Source organism: Pseudophryne corroboree, chromosome 6 (genome assembly GCF_028390025.1).
Source record: "Pseudophryne corroboree isolate aPseCor3 chromosome 6, aPseCor3.hap2, whole genome shotgun sequence".
Taxonomy (NCBI): domain Eukaryota; kingdom Metazoa; phylum Chordata; class Amphibia; order Anura; family Myobatrachidae; genus Pseudophryne; species Pseudophryne corroboree.
The window spans coordinates 183,665,592-183,683,336 of NC_086449.1; the positions used below are offsets into that span (position 1 = coordinate 183,665,592).

A 17,745-nucleotide genomic window follows, 5' to 3' on the forward strand; every position below is an offset into this window, starting at 1 on the left:
ACAACTTTGCCGAGCTGCTACTTGGTCAGGGGCAAACACGTTTGCAAAATTATACAAATTTGATACCCTGGCTGAGGAGGACCTTGAGTTCTCTCATTCGGTGCTGCAGAGTCATCCGCACTCTCCCGCCCGTTTGGGAGCTTTGGTATAATCCCCATGGTCCTTTCGGAGTTCCCAGCATCCACTAGGACGTCAGAGAAAATAAGATTTTACTCACCGGTAAATCTATTTCTCGTAGTCCATAGTGGATGCTGGGCGCCCATCCCAAGTGCGGATTGTCTGCAATACTTGTATATAGTTATTGTTAACTAAAGGGTTATTGTTGAGCCATCTGTTGAGAGGCTCAGTTGTTTTCATACTGTTAAACTGGGTATGGTATCACGAGTTGTACGGTGTGATTGGTGTGGCTGGTAAGAGTCTTACCCGGGATTCAAAATCCTTCCTTATTATGTCAGCTCGTCCGGGCACAGTGTCCTAACTGAGGCTTGGAGGAGGGTCATAGTGGGAGGAGCCAGTGCACACCAGGTGACCTAAAAGCTTTCTTTAGTTGTGCCCAGTCTCCTGCGGAGCCGCTATTCCCCATGGTCCTTTCGGAGTTCCCAGCATCCACTACGAACTACGAGAAATAGATTTACCGGTGAGTAAAATCTTATTTTTTCTATGTAAACAAAGAAATGACATCTATTGGCAGTAAATGTAATAGCCTCAAGCTTAAAAGAAAAAATTTTCATTAGTTTAATTGCCATATGGAATTCATATGGGGTAGCTTCTTTGGCTACTAAATATAGACCCTCCCTTAAAGATACACTACTTCCTTCTATTAAGTTGTAGTGTAGGGCTGACTCACCTCACAGGAGCCCTGGGGGCTGCTACATGTAATACAGAGCCTCCGATCAATTATGTTTGCCAACTAAAAAAGGCAGAAAAGGGAGTGTGTGAATATGAGGGCCAATCACAAGCACATTCTCAAGACATTCTGCCTGTGATTGGCCGTTATGCACTCCTTCCACCTGTTTTCATTCGGGGAGGAGGTCAGCCCTGGGAAGCTGTCATAGTGTAGGCCTCCGGCTAGGGAGAGACCTCCACTACCACCTACAGTACTGCTACAGGGTAGTGCAGACATAAATTTTGTGGTAACATCCAGGAGATCCTGGGAGTGACAATACCAGTAATTTGGAAGTTGTGTATAGGCTATCTGACACCCAGGTCACACAAAATCACTACAGAACAGTGTTCTACGTACCCGTCACAAAACAGGCCTATAACTTTGTTCAGGTGCTAGATTATCGCTTTAAATAATCAACACACAACTGTCAACAGATACACCTCTGCAAAACAATATCATTTATTACATGGGTTATCCAGACCCTAGAGATAGTGAAGAATGGGAATTCAGGCTTCTACTATAAAGTCAGTGATGCAGCCCCTTAGCCTGGGCCTGCTGAAGGGCCTTTATTTCACGTGGTGTCCTCAAGTACTGCTCTATCTCACTGTCTGAGATGTCTTCCTCTCCAGTAACGTCCTGATTTGGGGGGAAAGCATTAGTGTAGTTTCTTTTCCTAGGCTTGGTCAGACATGGGGGAAGGGAGAGTGAACTAGGACGTGGTTGGTCAGGGGACACAAGGTCATCCAACTCTGACGTGGACATTTCTGCAGCTGCCAGGGCTTTCCTGAGAAGATATGCCCTATGCTTTAAGATGTCACCCAAGTGCTGCACCACGGTCTTCTTACTTAGTGACATTCGCATCAGCCAGGGTAGCTGAGAGGCAAGTTTAAGAAAGTTCTCTAGAAGTTCTTTCAGTCTTTTAGAGGCTGGAGGGGGCTGGTCTGTTTCAGATAATTTGCAAAACTGAGAAAAAGTGCATGAGAGGCGTGGGGCAGGTTTGAGAGACTGCCAGGACAAATAAGCAGCTGCTGTGATTATGGGAATAGGGTGACGTCCAGTGACCAGCCAAGTTTCATTGGCTAACTCCAACGTCTGCAAAGTTCGCTCCAAGACTCTGTCCAGATTCTCCGCGTATTCTGGATGGGTGGGTGGAGAATCCTGTAGCAACCTGAAACTGCAAACAAATGCTAGTGATCAGCATAATTGGAAATAGAAACTTCCTTTAGTGTTAGTGTTTATGATTAAGATGGGAAATTTGTCATATGGAACATTGTACTCTATGCTATTTTGTTTCTGGTTTCATAAAGGTTTCTATACAATGGATGATATGTAAACGACACCGGAATATACTGTACAATCACAGTCACATCACCTATTTAATTCTGCAATGGTTTCTTCACTTTAAATAGATTGGTTTATGCATTAGGCTGCTCTAGGCCACAGCACACTGGTGTGTGTGTGTAATATTAGATAGATAGATAGATAGATAGATAGATAGATAGATAGATAGATAGATAATATATATATATATTTATTACACACATGCGCACTGTGGCCTAGAGCAGCCTAAACAGTGGTCATACATATATATATATATATATTACACATACACAGGGGCTGGGGGGGGTCGGAGATGATTGCTAGTTAACTGCTACACGGCAAAATCGTAGGAATAAGTAACATTAATGAAGAGATCAATAGTAAGCTGTTTGTTAGGATGTAGAATGATTGGGACCTCACTCAGCAAATAGAAATCATGTGTGAAGCCCTTTTTATACTGCATGCTGGCCAGGACATACATAGTAACATAGTAACATAGTATCTAAGGCCCTCATTCCGAGTTGTTCGCTCGCTAGCTGCTTTTAGCAGCATTGCACACGCTAAGCCGCCGCCTACTGGCAGTGAATCTTAGCTTAGCAGAATTGCGAACGAAAGATTCGCAATATTGCGAAAAGATTTATCTGTGCAGTTTCTGAGTAGCTCGAGACTTACTCTTCCAGTGCGATCAGTTCAGTGCTTGTCGTTCCTGGTTTGACGTCACAAACACACCCAGCGTTCGCCCAGACACTCCCCCGTTTCTTCAGCCACTCCCGCGTTTTTTCCAGAAACGGTAGCGTTTTTTCACACACTCCCAGAAAACGGCCAGTTTCCGCCCAGAAACACCCACTTCCTGTCAATCACACTCCGATCACCAGAACGAAGAAAAAACCTCGTAATGCCGTGAGTAAAATACCAAACTTCTTAGCAAATTTACTTGGCGCAGTGCGAACATTGCGCATGCGCAATTAGCGGAAAATCGCTGCGATGCGTAGAAAATTACCGAGCGAACAACTCGGAATGAGGGCCTAAGGTTGAAAAAAGACAATTGTCCACAGAGTTCAACCTATTTGTGGTCTCCTATGCACGATTATTTTGTATAAAATTTTTACTGAAGTTGATGACTGCCGTTACGTTTTACCCCTCTTTTTCATAATAACCATAGTGCGTGACTATGCCCCGTAACCCTGGATATCCTTATCCATTAGGAATTTATCTAACCCATTCTTAAAGGTGTTGACTGAGTCGGCCATTACAACTCCCTCAGGCAGGGAATTCCAAACATGTATCGTCCTTACCTCAGTCAGTTGAATGATGTCCTGCAAAACCCACTAAAGGGATATTACGTGCACAGTCAGTGACACTGTATTTTGTGCCGAGCAGTTGGCAGTCCTATAGAGATTCGTACTGAACACACAATATCAGGGCTACTGTAACGGATGTGAGCACTGCACACATCACACCGTCACACACTGCATCTCTTTTAATCGACCTCTAAGCACTGAATAGCATAGTCTTAGAAATGCTAGTCTCCCTATGCACACCAGAGTATGTGTCACCCATCCTCTGGATGAAATACAGTTCATACATTCCTGCACTGGCCCCCCAATGCCCTCTGACAGCTCAATTGCTATAATGTGGTACTGCCTCAGTCCCATGAACAAGCTGAGCACATGCTGAAGGGGCATCAACATGTGCTCAGCCTTTTACTAAGGGCGGGATGAATTAACATACATCGCCGTCCCTCGCAGCGATGTTGATCGCATATGTACTAACATATGCGATCAACATTGCAATGCAGTGACGGAGGCCCCCCACGATACCTGTAAGGTGGTGTGCGGGGGGTCTTTGTCACCTCCCTGGGCTCTCCTTCTCCTCAGCATCCGGGAACAAGGCAGCAGGCTGTCCCCGACGCCTCCTCCTCCCCCCTGCACCCGGTAGGACCTCCGGCTGCGTTGCTAGGGGGAGGAGGAGTTTACCTTCCGGGTCCAGGCTGCCTGGAGAAAGGTATGCCGGTGATGATGGGGGTTGGCATCTGCGGCGGAGGGTTGCAGCGGTCGGCGATAAGAAGCCCATAGGCTTCTATAGGGTATTGCCAGAGATGGCGATACCCTGGGTGGCGAAAAACCGGCGGCCGGGTCTTGGTACATTTGAAAATGCGGAAAACCCCCCGAAAATGGGGGGTTTTAACGCATTTTGCCCTTAGTACATCCAGCCTTAACCGAGGAGAACAGTGTGTGATCACCCAGCCGCTGGCAGATCCAGCAAACTACTCTGCCCTGCAAAAAAATATTTTTTTTTTTTTTAATACTTAATCTCTGAAACCCAGCACAAAATTATTTTATTTCGTTTATAATTCTGCTAATCCGTAACAAAGTCATTTCCTCCCTGCAAGTGTAATTACACAACCACTTCTAAATCCCTCTGCTTTATCATGGTGTATCTGACAGCATGTTAAATGCAGATCGTCCTCTCTCTGCCCGGGACAGGTATAGTATAGGGACATGCGCACATCACGGCATCACAGCTGCAGAACTCAAAACTCTAATGTCTTTGATAATGTGTTGATGATGCGTCGTTTTCTTTTAAGACTTTCTGCCTGCATCATAATATGTGCAACTGAGTGTGTGCGGTAACACATGCACCTGAGCGCACGACTACTGCATGTACTGTCATGCGCGTTCAGGTGCATGTGTTACCGCATGCGCTCAGGTGCGTGTGTTCAGGTGCGCTCAGGCAGAAAGTGTTAAAAGAAAACTACATGCACCCAAGCGCTTGTAGTAATACATGCATATGAATGGGGAATGCGTGTAATAATACATGGACATACAGGTGACGGTTTGAGTTCTTGGTATGACATTTGCTTTCTATATGCTGTGCATTACACTAGCATGTCAAAGCCTATTTGATCTAAAGTTGGAGGTGTCCATATATCTTAACTGTACGTGCGCTGTGCCCATGCAGTTTTCATGCTTTCAGCAGGACTCGGTTAAATGAATGGAGTCCTGCTCGACACATCAAAAACATGAAAAGTGCATCAAAAGCGCTTTTCAAATAAGTTCAGCAGGATTCTATTCAACGGAACGGAGCCCTGGTGAACACATCAAAAGCACGGCAAACGCTCACATGCGCTCTAACTATACTTCCTGTGTGTTTATCTGCTGAGGAAGACCTTAAACATTGACTGTCCTGAATCCCATTATAGGAGAACAGAACACAGGAAACTCTATATAGGCACAAATCTCCATTTACTACTCTCTGTCCTACTTCACAGACACCGCCAGTCACCCCATCACCGGTTACATCTGTGTTGTCTGCATTAAAGGTTCTCATCAGCACATCTAAAGCTCCATGACATTTGTTGCAGGATTACCTCTTGCAGTGAGTCTTTGCCAGTTCCTGTATGCTCATAGATGGTACGTCCAGCTTCAGTGCTTGTACTAGGTCCAGATACATGCTGGTGAAGAGCTCCTCTTTGGAATACAGCATGGAGGAGATGGTGGCCATGGTGAGAGGCCAGTGATGCTGCCTGCAAGTGATGTACACACAGCAGCCCATGAGCGCCTCCTTCTTCCCCAGTCTGACGTAGTGGTACAGTGGATTGTCGAAGGCCCGCTCATAATAGGACACTGCAGTATTTGCAAAGGTGTCGGGGAATCTCAGGACTCTGCAGAGATTCCTGACACGGATGATACCTGGGGAATAGAAGACTAATGACTCTGGGGTAGGATGTGTTATATTCTAACAGCACATAGACTATAACCATTATTAATGAGCTCCCTTGTAACTATCCACTAAAAGAACATGTTCATTTATCTATCTATCAAGATAGATAGATAGATAGATAGATAGATAGATAGATAGATAAAAAAATGAACGTATGTATGTATGCATGACAAAGGGGCAACGGGCCAAGAAACGGCTCTATGTGATCGCTTTTCCACAATATAAGCATTAATTGTTTTACTAAATCCTGGAGTGCCACTCTAATTTTTCCTACTTGTATCTACAACACCTGCGGAGGGCACCCAGGCGTACCAGCAGTCTACAGCGAGTGCCGGGCACCTCTAAAATTATATATATATATATATATATATATATATATATATATATATATATATATATATATATATAAATGAAAGAACGAGGCGGCACTCTGGAGAAGCGGTAAACTCTGTCAGGTGAGACTTTATCAACGTTTCGGGGTGCAAGCCCCCGTCATCAGGACACACAGTGATCAAACAAGTGAAAAATAAACATTTAAATACACTTACCAGGCGCGCTTCCAGCCGTGCTCTCCTCGCCGCTGCCCGACTTCCGGACTCAGCGCTTCCGGTCAGGTGACCCTGGTCCGTGACGCGAGCTCCCAGTGCCGTCATGCAGGGGGCGGGGGAGGCCGTTGCTATGGTGCGAGCTGAAAAAACATACAATACACAAACCAATCATGGTGCAGTTCTTAAGACAGGACAGGCAATCTCGTGTCTGCCTGAAGCATATCGTGCAATAAAATGAATGTTAAAACTCTAAAAACATATCTATACAAACTGTAAATACATAAAACGGATATTTTAGCAGTTGGTTACATCTAGTTAGTTCAGAACCCTGTATTATAGAAACTGTTCTGTACAGGTAAGCATGTTTGTTCTACTCCTTAAATATCAATATTTAATTCACAATGAACTACGTTTTCGGGGGAGGAGGAGCTGTTAATCAGATCTATCACTACAAAATTATCTTCTTCGTTATACTTAATCAGAGGTCCCCAGGTTTCAAGCAAAACTGCTCATACCAAGAGTCTCATTGAGTCCTCTTGGTCTCAATGTGTCCAGTGCAATTATCCATTTGGTTTCTAGTTGTAGGAGGCGCTTGGATCTATCACCCCCCTGATGGAAAACGGCACCTGGTCCACAATGCGGTACCTAAGTGCTGAAAGTGAATGTTTGGCTATGGCAAAATGCCTAGCTACCGGTTGTTCGCTGGTTCCTGATATTAATGCTGCCCTAATGGCAGATCTATGTTGTGTCATCCTCACTTTGAACGTGCACTCTGTCTTGCCCACATAGTGTAATCCACATGGGCAAGACAAGAGATACACCACAAATTTGGAGTTGCACGTATAGGCGTCCTTTAATTTAATGGTCTTACCCGTGTAGGGATGTTTAAACGAATCCCCAGGAACCAGAAAGTTACATGTAGTGCACCCGCACCTGTAGCATCCCTTTCTGGACCTGATTAGACTGCCCTCTGTTCTTGTTTTTTTAGCCACATCAGTTTTGACAACTAGGCTTCTGATGTTCCGGCTCCTAGTATAGCACGGCATCAGTTTGGTATCTTTAAACATCTTGAGCTCAGGGTCAGTATTTACGATTGGCCAGAGTTCCTTAGCTCTTCTACTAGTGTGTCTGCTGGATGTGTTAAACTGATTGACCCAGGGGACCCTTTTCTCTTTGGTGGTTTGGACCCGTTCAGCTAACAATTGTTGCCTAGGCAACCCAATGGCTTTGGCCCTAGCCCCACGTAGTAGCTTATCAGGGTACCCCCGATCCTTGAACTTGATGTACATCTCGTCCAGCTGTTGGTCCCTCACCTGTGGATCACTATTGATCCTACAGACCCGTAGCATCTGTGAGTAAGGCAAACTGTTAATTGTAGCCCTTGGATGAAAACTGTCGTACCGCAACAAAGTGTTGCGGTCAGTACTTTTGGTGTACATTGATGTATTAATCTTGCTGTCTCTGATTATGATATGTACATCAAGGAAATCTATCTGCTGTGGGTCCACAGTCATAGTTAATTTGACTGGGCTGGAGGAGTTGTTATGAACTTCAATCCATTCTTCCAGAATATATTGTGGCCCTGACCAGAAGAGTAGCAGGTCATCAATGTAACGGAGATATAAAATTGTGTGCTGTGTTATGGCAGGCTGACTAAGAAATAAATCCTGGTCAACTGCCCACATGTATGTGTTGGCGAACGACGGGGCCACACAGGACCCCATCGCACACCCCGTTAACTGAATGTAAAACTTATTATCATGAACAAAGTAATTGTGAGTTAACGTAAATCTTAATAATTTTAAGAAAAACTCTGTCTCTGGGCCCTCATACAATACATTATTAGTTATCAGTGCTCTTACTGCCTGTATCCCCATCTCATGGGGGATACAGGTGTACAGGCTAGACACATCAAGGGTGGCCAATAAGGTGCTTACAGGTACTGTCCCAAGTTCCTCAAACTTTCGTAACAAAGTTGAGGTGTCCTTTAGGTGAGTGTGTGTATGTTGGATACACGGCTGCAGGAAGGCATCTAAATAGATAGATATGGCCTCACATAGTGACCCCCGGGCAGAGATGATGGGTCTGCCAGGGGGGTTATGTTCATCTTTATGTATTTTAGGGATGACATAGAATAGCGGGACTACTGGGTGAGGTTTGGACAATGCTCTGGATACTGCATCTGATATAATGCCTTGACCGACTGCCTCAGACAATAATGTGTTCAACTCTTTGTGAAACTGTTGAGTGGGATCCCGAGGCAGGCATGTATACGTTGAAGTGTCACTCAGTAATCTGGTGCATTCCATCATGTATTGATCTTTGTCCATCACAACGATGGCCCCTCCCTTGTCTGCTCCGCGAATCACTATGTCCTCCCGTGATCCTAGCTCCTTAAAGGCCAGTTTTTCATCTTTAGTCAAATTGGGCCGGGTTCTTCCCCGATCCTCTGTCAAAGTGCCCTCAAGCATCCGCGAAAAAGTTTTTATCGAGGGGTTTACTGATACAGGCTCAAAGCTCGACTTAGGTCTGATTCTGCGTAAGACCTGGGAAGCAAATGTGTTGTCCGTACTATCAGCAGCCTTTGAATTTTTACCGAAATGTTCCTGTAATTTTAGTTTCCTCTGTAGCCGGTAATTGTCAATTTTCCATTGTGTCTCATCTGGAGTATGTGTGGGAACATATGACAGTCCCTTACTCAATACCCCGATGGCTTCAGGCGAAAGGGGTCTGGAGGATAAATTGAAAATTAATTGCGCATTCCTTTCGGAGGCTTTTTGTCTGTCTTTAATCCTCTCCCTCCGCCTCGTCTGCCCCCCTCTCCTCGTGGGTTTGTTCTTCTGTTGTTGCCTCCAGCCCGGGTATGTGCCCCTAAAGGGCCACCCTGCGTGGTATCAACTCCTGTGCTGGTATTGGGCTCGTCAGTGTCACTGGCAGATGTGCTGGTGAACCGCACATTGGTTCTTCTCCTAAATGCTCCCTTGGGTCCTTGCTGTTGTTTAGGTGCATTAGCTCCCAACCAAGAGTATACTTTGTGTTGTGAGTAATCCTGCTGTACCCGCACCAATTTGTCTTTCTTGTATTTGATCAGCTCGCGTTGGTATTGCTCTAACTGCTGTGTCAGTTTGTCCATCCATTTAGTGGTGGTATCTGTGGACAAGCTGGCCAGGTGTTCTGATTCAAACTTGGTGATATTTTGTTTGGTCAGGGACAGCTCTCTCTTGGATTCCTCAATCACCGCGTGGGTTTCGGATTCACAACATGCCCACTATAGGCAGATATAGCATCCCTTTCTGCAAACGCTGGATTTCGGTGTTAAACAAATGCTCAATGGACTTAATCCTCTTGGTGATTGAGGAATCCAAGAGAGAGCTGTCCCTGACCAAACAAAATATCACCAAGTTTGAATCAGAACACCTGGCCAGCTTGTCCACAGATACCACCACTAAATGGATGGACAAACTGACACAGCAGTTAGAGCAATACCAACGCGAGCTGATCAAATACAAGAAAGACAAATTGGTGCGGGTACAGCAGGATTACTCACAACACAAAGTATACTCTTGGTTGGGAGCTAATGCACCTAAACAACAGCAAGGACCCAAGGGAGCATTTAGGAGAAGAACCAATGTGCGGTTCACCAGCACATCTGCCAGTGACCCTGACGAGCCCAATACCAGCACAGGAGTTGATACCACGCAGGGTGGCCCTTTAGGGGCACACACCCGGGCTGGAGGCAACAACAGAAGAACAAACCCACGAGGAGAGGGGGGCAGACGAGGCGGAGGGAGAGGATTAAAGACAGACAAAAAGCCTCCGAAAGGAATGCGCAATTAATTTTCAATTTATCCTCCAGACCCCTTTCGCCTGAAGCCATCGGGGTATTGAGTAAGGGACTGTCATATGTTCCCACACATACTCCAGATGAGACACAATGGAAAATTGACAATTACCGGCTACAGAGGAAACTAAAATTACAGGAACATTTCGGTAAAAATTCAAAGGCTGCTGATAGTACGGACAACACATTTGCTTCCCAGGTCTTACGCAGAATCAGACCTAAGTCGAGCTTTGAGCCTGTATCAGTAAACCCCTCGATAAAAACTTTTTCGCGGATGCTTGAGGGCACTTTGACAGAGGATCGGGGAAGAACCCGGCCCAATTTGACTAAAGATGAAAAACTGGCCTTGAAGGAGCTAGGATCACGGGAGGACATAGTGATTCGCGGAGCAGACAAGGGAGGGGCCATCGTTGTGATGGACAAAGATCAATACATGATGGAATGCACCAGATTACTGAGTGACACTTCAACGTATACATGCCTGCCTCGGGATCCCACTCAACAGTTTCACAAAGAGTTGAACACATTATTGTCTGAGGCAGTCGGTCAAGGCATTATATCAGATGCAGTATCCAGAGCATTGTCCAAACCTCACCCAGTAGTCCCGCTATTCTATGTCATCCCTAAAATACATAAAGATGAACATAACCCCCCTGGCAGACCCATCATCTCTGCCCGGGGGTCACTATGTGAGGCCATATCTATCTATTTAGATGCCTTCCTGCAGCCGTGTATCCAACATACACACACTCACCTAAAGGACACCTCAACTTTGTTACGAAAGTTTGAGGAACTTGGGACAGTACCTGTAAGCACCTTATTGGCCACCCTTGATGTGTCTAGCCTGTACACCTGTATCCCCCATGAGATGGGGATACAGGCAGTAAGAGCACTGATAACTAATAATGTATTGTATGAGGGCCCAGAGACAGAGTTTTTCTTAAAATTATTAAGATTTACGTTAACTCACAATTACTTTGTTCATGATAATAAGTTTTACATTCAGTTAACGGGGTGTGCGATGGGGACCTGTGTGGCCCCGTCGTTCGCCAACACATACATGTGGGCAGTTGACCAGGATTTATTTCTTAGTCAGCCTGCCATAACACAGCACACAATTTTATATCTCCGTTACATTGATGACCTGCTACTCTTCTGGTCAGGGCCACAATATATTCTGGAAGAATGGATTGAAGTTCATAACTCCTCCTCCAGCCCAGTCAAATTAACTATGACTGTGGACCCACAGCAGATAGATTTCCTTGATGTACATATCATAATCAGAGACAGCAAGATTAATACATCAATGTACACCAAAAGTACTGACCGCAACACTTTGTTGCGGTACGACAGTTTTCATCCAAGGGCTACAATTAACAGTTTGCCTTACTCACAGATGCTACGGGTCTGTAGGATCAATAGTGATCCACAGGTGAGGGACCAACAGCTGGACGAGATGTACATCAAGTTCAAGGATCGGGGGTATCCTGATAAGCTACTACGTGGGGCTAGGGCCAAAGCCATTGGGTTGCCTAGGCAACAATTGTTAGCTGAACGGGTCCAAACCACCAAAGAGAAAAGGGTCCCCTGGGTCAATCAGTTTAACACATCCAGCAGACACACTAGTAGAAGAGCTAAGGAACTCTGGCCAATCGTAAATACTGACCCTGAGCTCAAGATGTTTAAAGATACCAAACTGATGCCGTGCTATACTAGGAGCCGGAACATCAGAAGCCTAGTTGTCAAAACTGATGTGGCTAAAAAAACAAGAACAGAGGGCAGTCTAATCAGGTCCAGAAAGGGATGCTACAGGTGCGGGTGCACTACATGTAACTTTCTGGTTCCTGGGGATTCGTTTAAACATCCCTACACGGGTAAGACCATTAAATTAAAGGACGCCTATACGTGCAACTCCAAATTTGTGGTGTATCTCTTGTCTTGCCCATGTGGATTACACTATGTGGGCAAGACAGAGTGCACGTTCAAAGTGAGGATGACACAACATAGATCTGCCATTAGGGCAGCATTAATATCAGGAACCAGCAAACAACCGGTAGCTAGGCATTTTGCCATAGCCAAACATTCACTTTCAGCACTTAGGTACCGCATTGTGGACCAGGTGCCGTTTTCCATCAGGGGGGGTGATAGATCCAAGCGCCTCCTACAACTAGAAACCAAATGGATAATTGCACTGGACACATTGAGACCAAGAGGACTCAATGAGACTCTTGGTATGAGCAGTTTTGCTTGAAACCTGGGGACCTCTGATTAAGTATAACGAAGAAGATAATTTTGTAGTGATAGATCTGATTAACAGCTCCTCCTCCCCCGAAAACGTAGTTCATTGTGAATTAAATATTGATATTTAAGGAGTAGAACAAACATGCTTACCTGTACAGAACAGTTTCTATAATACAGGGTTCTGAACTAACTAGATGTAACCAACTGCTAAAATATCCGTTTTATGTATTTACAGTTTGTATAGATATGTTTTTAGAGTTTTAACATTCATTTTATTGCACGATATGCTTCAGGCAGACACGAGATTGCCTGTCCTGTCTTAAGAACTGCACCATGATTGGTTTGTGTATTGTATGTTTTTTCAGCTCGCACCATAGCAACGGCCTCCCCCGCCCCCTGCATGACGGCACTGGGAGCTCGCGTCACGGACCAGGGTCACCTGACCGGAAGCGCTGAGTCCGGAAGTCGGGCAGCGGCGAGGAGAGCACGGCTGGAAGCGCGCCTGGTAAGTGTATTTAAATGTTTATTTTTCACTTGTTTGATCACTGTGTGTCCTGATGACGGGGGCTTGCACCCCGAAACGTTGATAAAGTCTCACCTGACAGAGTTTACCGCTTCACCAAAGTCTCCAGAGTGCCGCCTCGTTCTTTCATTTGTATACACAGACCACCGGGTCTGTTTGGGAGGGCACCGGAGCGTGAGCCTTGCTCTATTAGCCCACGGGAGAGTGCCAGACATATATATATATATATAACATTCTTGTTGGAGATGGGTATGTGTCCATCCAATCCCTCTATTAAAAGAACAGGCGGCACTCCAGGGTCTGGGTGAGATATTCAGTGTATTGAAAAAAATCAATAAGAAATGTGGCACATTGCGCCACATTTCTTATTGATTTTTTTTTTTTTCAATACACTGAATATCTCACCCAGACCCTGGAGTGCCGCCTGTTCTTTTAATAGAGGGATTGGATGGACACATACCCGTCTCCAACAAGAACGTTTGTTTGCTACACATTGATTTCTTGGAGGGCACCAGGGCAGCTGTGGACTTTACAGAGTGCCAACCTCACCAGTTCTATCTATATATATATATATATATATATATTTTAGGGTACGGGTCGACCACACTTAGGTCGACCACTATTGGTCGACATGCATTGTGGCAACATGACAAAATGTCAACATGAGATTTAAAAAAAAAAAAATTGTGTCGTTTTCTTTGTAGTGTGACCGGGAACCCCAATTAGTGCACTGTGTTCGCTCGCCATGCTTCGGGCAAGGTTCCTCGTTCCACTACCGCTGCGCCCGGCACAGGTTGCCGTTCCCAATTGCAGTCCACGTGGATCGTAAAGTATGAAAAAGCTCACAAAATTAAAAAAAATTGTGAAAAATTCATGTTGACCTTTTGTTATGTCAACCTAGGGACCAGGTCACCCTAGAAACCCTGTAGACCTAATGCATGTCGACCAACAGTGGTCGACCTAATGACTGTCGACCTAATGACAGTGTCTGATATATTATATAGCAAATACCACTGACCGATCACAAAATCTCCTGAACCATAAGGACATTAGCTTGCCTTTGTGACGCAGGCACCCACTAAGAAGGGATTTTTCACAATTCCACCCACATAGGGGTTAAAAGGGGTGAGATGATCATTGGAAATTCCCCCCTCACAGAGGAGAGTCATGGTGCCGGTGATACGAAGTCACAAAGGGGGGAGGACACAATGCTCTGTTCCTGGAAAGCTTGATAGTCAGCAACTGCTTATCTGCCGTGTAAAGAGTACAGACAGCTCTCCCAGTGACCTTAAGTGTTGTGCAAAAATCTTTACCTTTTTACCTCAAGGGAGGAGCCCTAAGGAGAGTGAGAAGCTAAGCAAGGAGACCTAGGACCCTTTGAAATAGAGTCAGCCTGCAAACCTTACATATTTAACATACAGCGGGCAGAGCTTGGCCTGTCGCCCCAGCATTTACAGCACTGAGCAGGGCAGTTTAGAGGCAGCCAACACTCCCGGAGGGTTGGCCCTAGCCAACACACCCGGCGGGGTAGGCCAAAGGAGGGGTAAAATATTTACCCGTCCGGTGTCGGGATTCTCACTGTCGGGATGCCGCAGTTAGTCATGTGACTGCCAGCATTTCATACCCAACCCGTTCAGTTGACATCTGTATGTAGCAAGATGGGAGCTATGTGCACTAATACAGGGACTGACACCATTTTCGGTCCCTGAAGGCTTACATGAAAGCCCTTTCACACACAATGATGTAGAAAGATTATTGGTTCCCTTTACCCCTTACACAGGACATGCTGTTATAGACATGTACACTCTTACCTTGGAGTTTAGTCCGGCTAATCGTCTCATTCTGTCCAGTGCTGACTGAGAATTTCACCGCTGTGTATAAATCACAAAACAGAATTACAAGTGATTCTTTATTTTCTAATGAAACAATTAGAAAACTGCATTAAAGAAAATAGTAATTTTGCTTACAGCTGTAAACACTACAAAGACACCATGGGGACAATGTAACAGCCTAGAGGGGTCATTCCAATCTGATAGCACGCTGCCATTTTTCGCAACGCAGCGATCAGGTCACTACTGCGCATGCACCGCAATGCGTAGGTGCGTCGTACAGGTACAAAGCGGATCATTGCTGTGCGATGGATTAACAAAGAATCCATTCGCACAGCCGATCGCAAGGAGATTGACAGGAAGAAGGCGTTTATGGGTGTCAACTGACCGTTTTCTGGGAGTGCTTGAAAAAAATACAGGCGTGTCCAAGCGTTTGCAGGTTGGGTGTCTGACATCAATTCCGGGACCGGACAGGCTGAAGTGATCGCAAGGGCTGAGTAAGTTCTGAGTTACTCAGAAACTGCACAAACTATTTTTGTACCGCTCGGCTGCAAAAGCAATCGCACCCTTGCACAGCAAATATACACTCCCCTGTGGGCGGCGACTATGCGTTAGCACGGCTGCCAAAAGTAGCTAGCGAGCAACTCGGAATAACCCCCTATGAGCGGTAATCATTTAAAAAGGAAAAATTAATCTGGTTTTGCCCTTTAAACTACTGCCACTTAAAAACAGGATTTTAATACCTACCGGTAAATCCTTTTCTCCTAGTCCGTAGAGGATGCTGGGGTCCACTTCAGTACCATGGGGTATAGACTGTTCCGCAGGAGCCATGGGCACTTTAAGACTTTTTCAGAGTGTGAACTGGCTCTTCCCTCTATGCCCCCCCCCCCCCCCCCCCTCCAGACCTCAGTATAGGAACTGTGTCCAGGGAGACGTACACTTTCGAGAAAAGGATTTACTTTTAAGTTAATGGTGAGATTCATACCAGCTCACACTTCAACCATGTCGCACAACAAAACACATGCCAACGGGCATGAATATTACAGCAAATGTGCTGAAAACATTTTCAACAAATTAACAACTGCAGGTAAAGTACGCACTGGGCTGGGTGCCCAGCATCCTCTACGGACTAGGAGAAAAGGATTTACCGGTAGGTATTAAAATCCTGTTTTCTAATACGTACTAGATGATGCTGGGGTCCACTTCAGTACCATGGGGTTATACCGAAGCTCCAGTACGGGCGGGAGAGTGCGGATGACCCTGCAGCACCGACTGACCAAACTTTAGGTCCTCATCGGCCAAGGTGTCAAACTTGTAAAACTTAGCAAACGTGTTTGTCCCTGACCAAGTAGCTGCTCAGCAAAGTTGTAATGCTGAGAGACACCCCGGGCAGCTGCCCAGGATAAGCCCACCTTTCTAGTAGAATGGGCAGTCACTGAATTCTGTATCGGTAATCCTGCCGTGGAATGAACGTGCTGAATCGTACCTCTGATCCAGCGCGCAATAGTCTGCTTAGAAGCAGGACACCCAATCTTTTTGGGAGCATACAGGACAAACAGAGCCTCTGTTTTCCGTATCCGAGCTGTTCTTGCAACATAAATTCTCAAAGCCCTGACCACATCCAGAGACTCTGAAGCAGCGAAGGTGTCAGTAGCCACTGGCACCACAATAGGTTGGTTTATATGGAAAGAAGAAACCACCTTTGGTAGAAATTGCTGACGAGTTCTTAACTCCGCCCTATCTTCATGGAAAATCAAGTAAGGGCTCTTGTGAGACAAGGCCCCTAACTCAGACACCCTCCTTGTGGATGCCAAGGCCAACAGAATGACCACTTTCCAAGTGAGAAACTTCAACTCTATCTCCTGGAGAGGTTCAAACCAATCCGATTGAAGGAACTGCAACACCACGTTAAGATCCCATGGTGCCACGGGAGGCACAAATGGAGGTTGGATGTGCAGAACCCCTTTCACGAATGTCTGAACTTTTGGAAGGGAGGCCAATTGTTTCTGAAAGAAAATGGACAAGGCCGAAATCTGGACCTTGATTGAACCCAATCGTAGTCCCGCATCCACACCCGCCTGGAGAAAATGGAGAAAACGTCCTAACTGAAACTCTTCCGTTGGAGCCTTCTTGGTTTCACACCAAGACACATACTTTCTCCAAATACGGTGGGAATGTCTAGACGTTATTCCTTTCCTGGCCTGAATAAGAGTGGGAATTACTTCTTTGGGAATACCCTTCCGGGCTAGGATCCGGCGCTCAACAGCCATGCCGTCAAACGTAGCCGCGGTAAGTCTTGATACACGCACGGCCCCTGCTGCAGCAGGTCCTCGCGAAGCGGAAGAGGATCTTCTATTAGCAACTTCTGAAGATCTGGATACCAAGCCCCCCTTGGCCAGTCTGGGACAATGAGGATCGCTCGAACCCCTGTTCTTCTTATGATCTTGAGAACTAGTGCATCCACTGCTATTGCTTGAGGGTCTCTTGACAAGGAACAATATCTCTGAAGCTTCTTGTTGAGACGAGATGCCATTATGTCTACTTGAGGAACCCCCCAAAGACTTGTCACCTCTGCGAAGACTTCTTGGTGGAGGCCACATTCTCCTGGATGGAGATCGTGTCTGCTTCCCAGCTGTCCACTCCCGGAATGAAAATTGCCGACAGAGCTCTTGCATGTCTTTCTGCCCAGAGGAGAATCTTTGTCACCTCTGCCATTGCCGCTCTGCTTTTCGTTCCGCCATTGACGATTTATGTACGCGACTACTGTTACATTATCCGACTGGATCTGTACGGGTTGATCTTGAAGAAGATGCCCTGCTTGTAGAAGGCTGTTG

The 17,745-nt window shown here is 45.8% G+C and overlaps 1 protein-coding gene across 1 annotated transcript in view; it reads right to left on the reverse strand.

Moving 5' to 3' along the window:
- Positions 1-1,323: 1,323 nt before the first annotated feature.
- Positions 1,324-17,745, reverse strand: part of BRF2 (BRF2 RNA polymerase III transcription initiation factor subunit) — a 35,118-nt gene continuing 18,696 nt past the window's right edge. The window contains exons 2-4 of the mRNA XM_063925458.1: positions 14,894-14,953; positions 5,577-5,898; positions 1,324-2,060 (exon numbers count right to left, since the gene is read on the reverse strand). Coding sequence (XP_063781528.1) covers positions 1,412-2,060; positions 5,577-5,898; positions 14,894-14,953 — 1,031 coding nt within the window. The 3' untranslated portion in view covers positions 1,324-1,411. The remainder of the gene's footprint in view (positions 2,061-5,576; positions 5,899-14,893; positions 14,954-17,745) is intronic.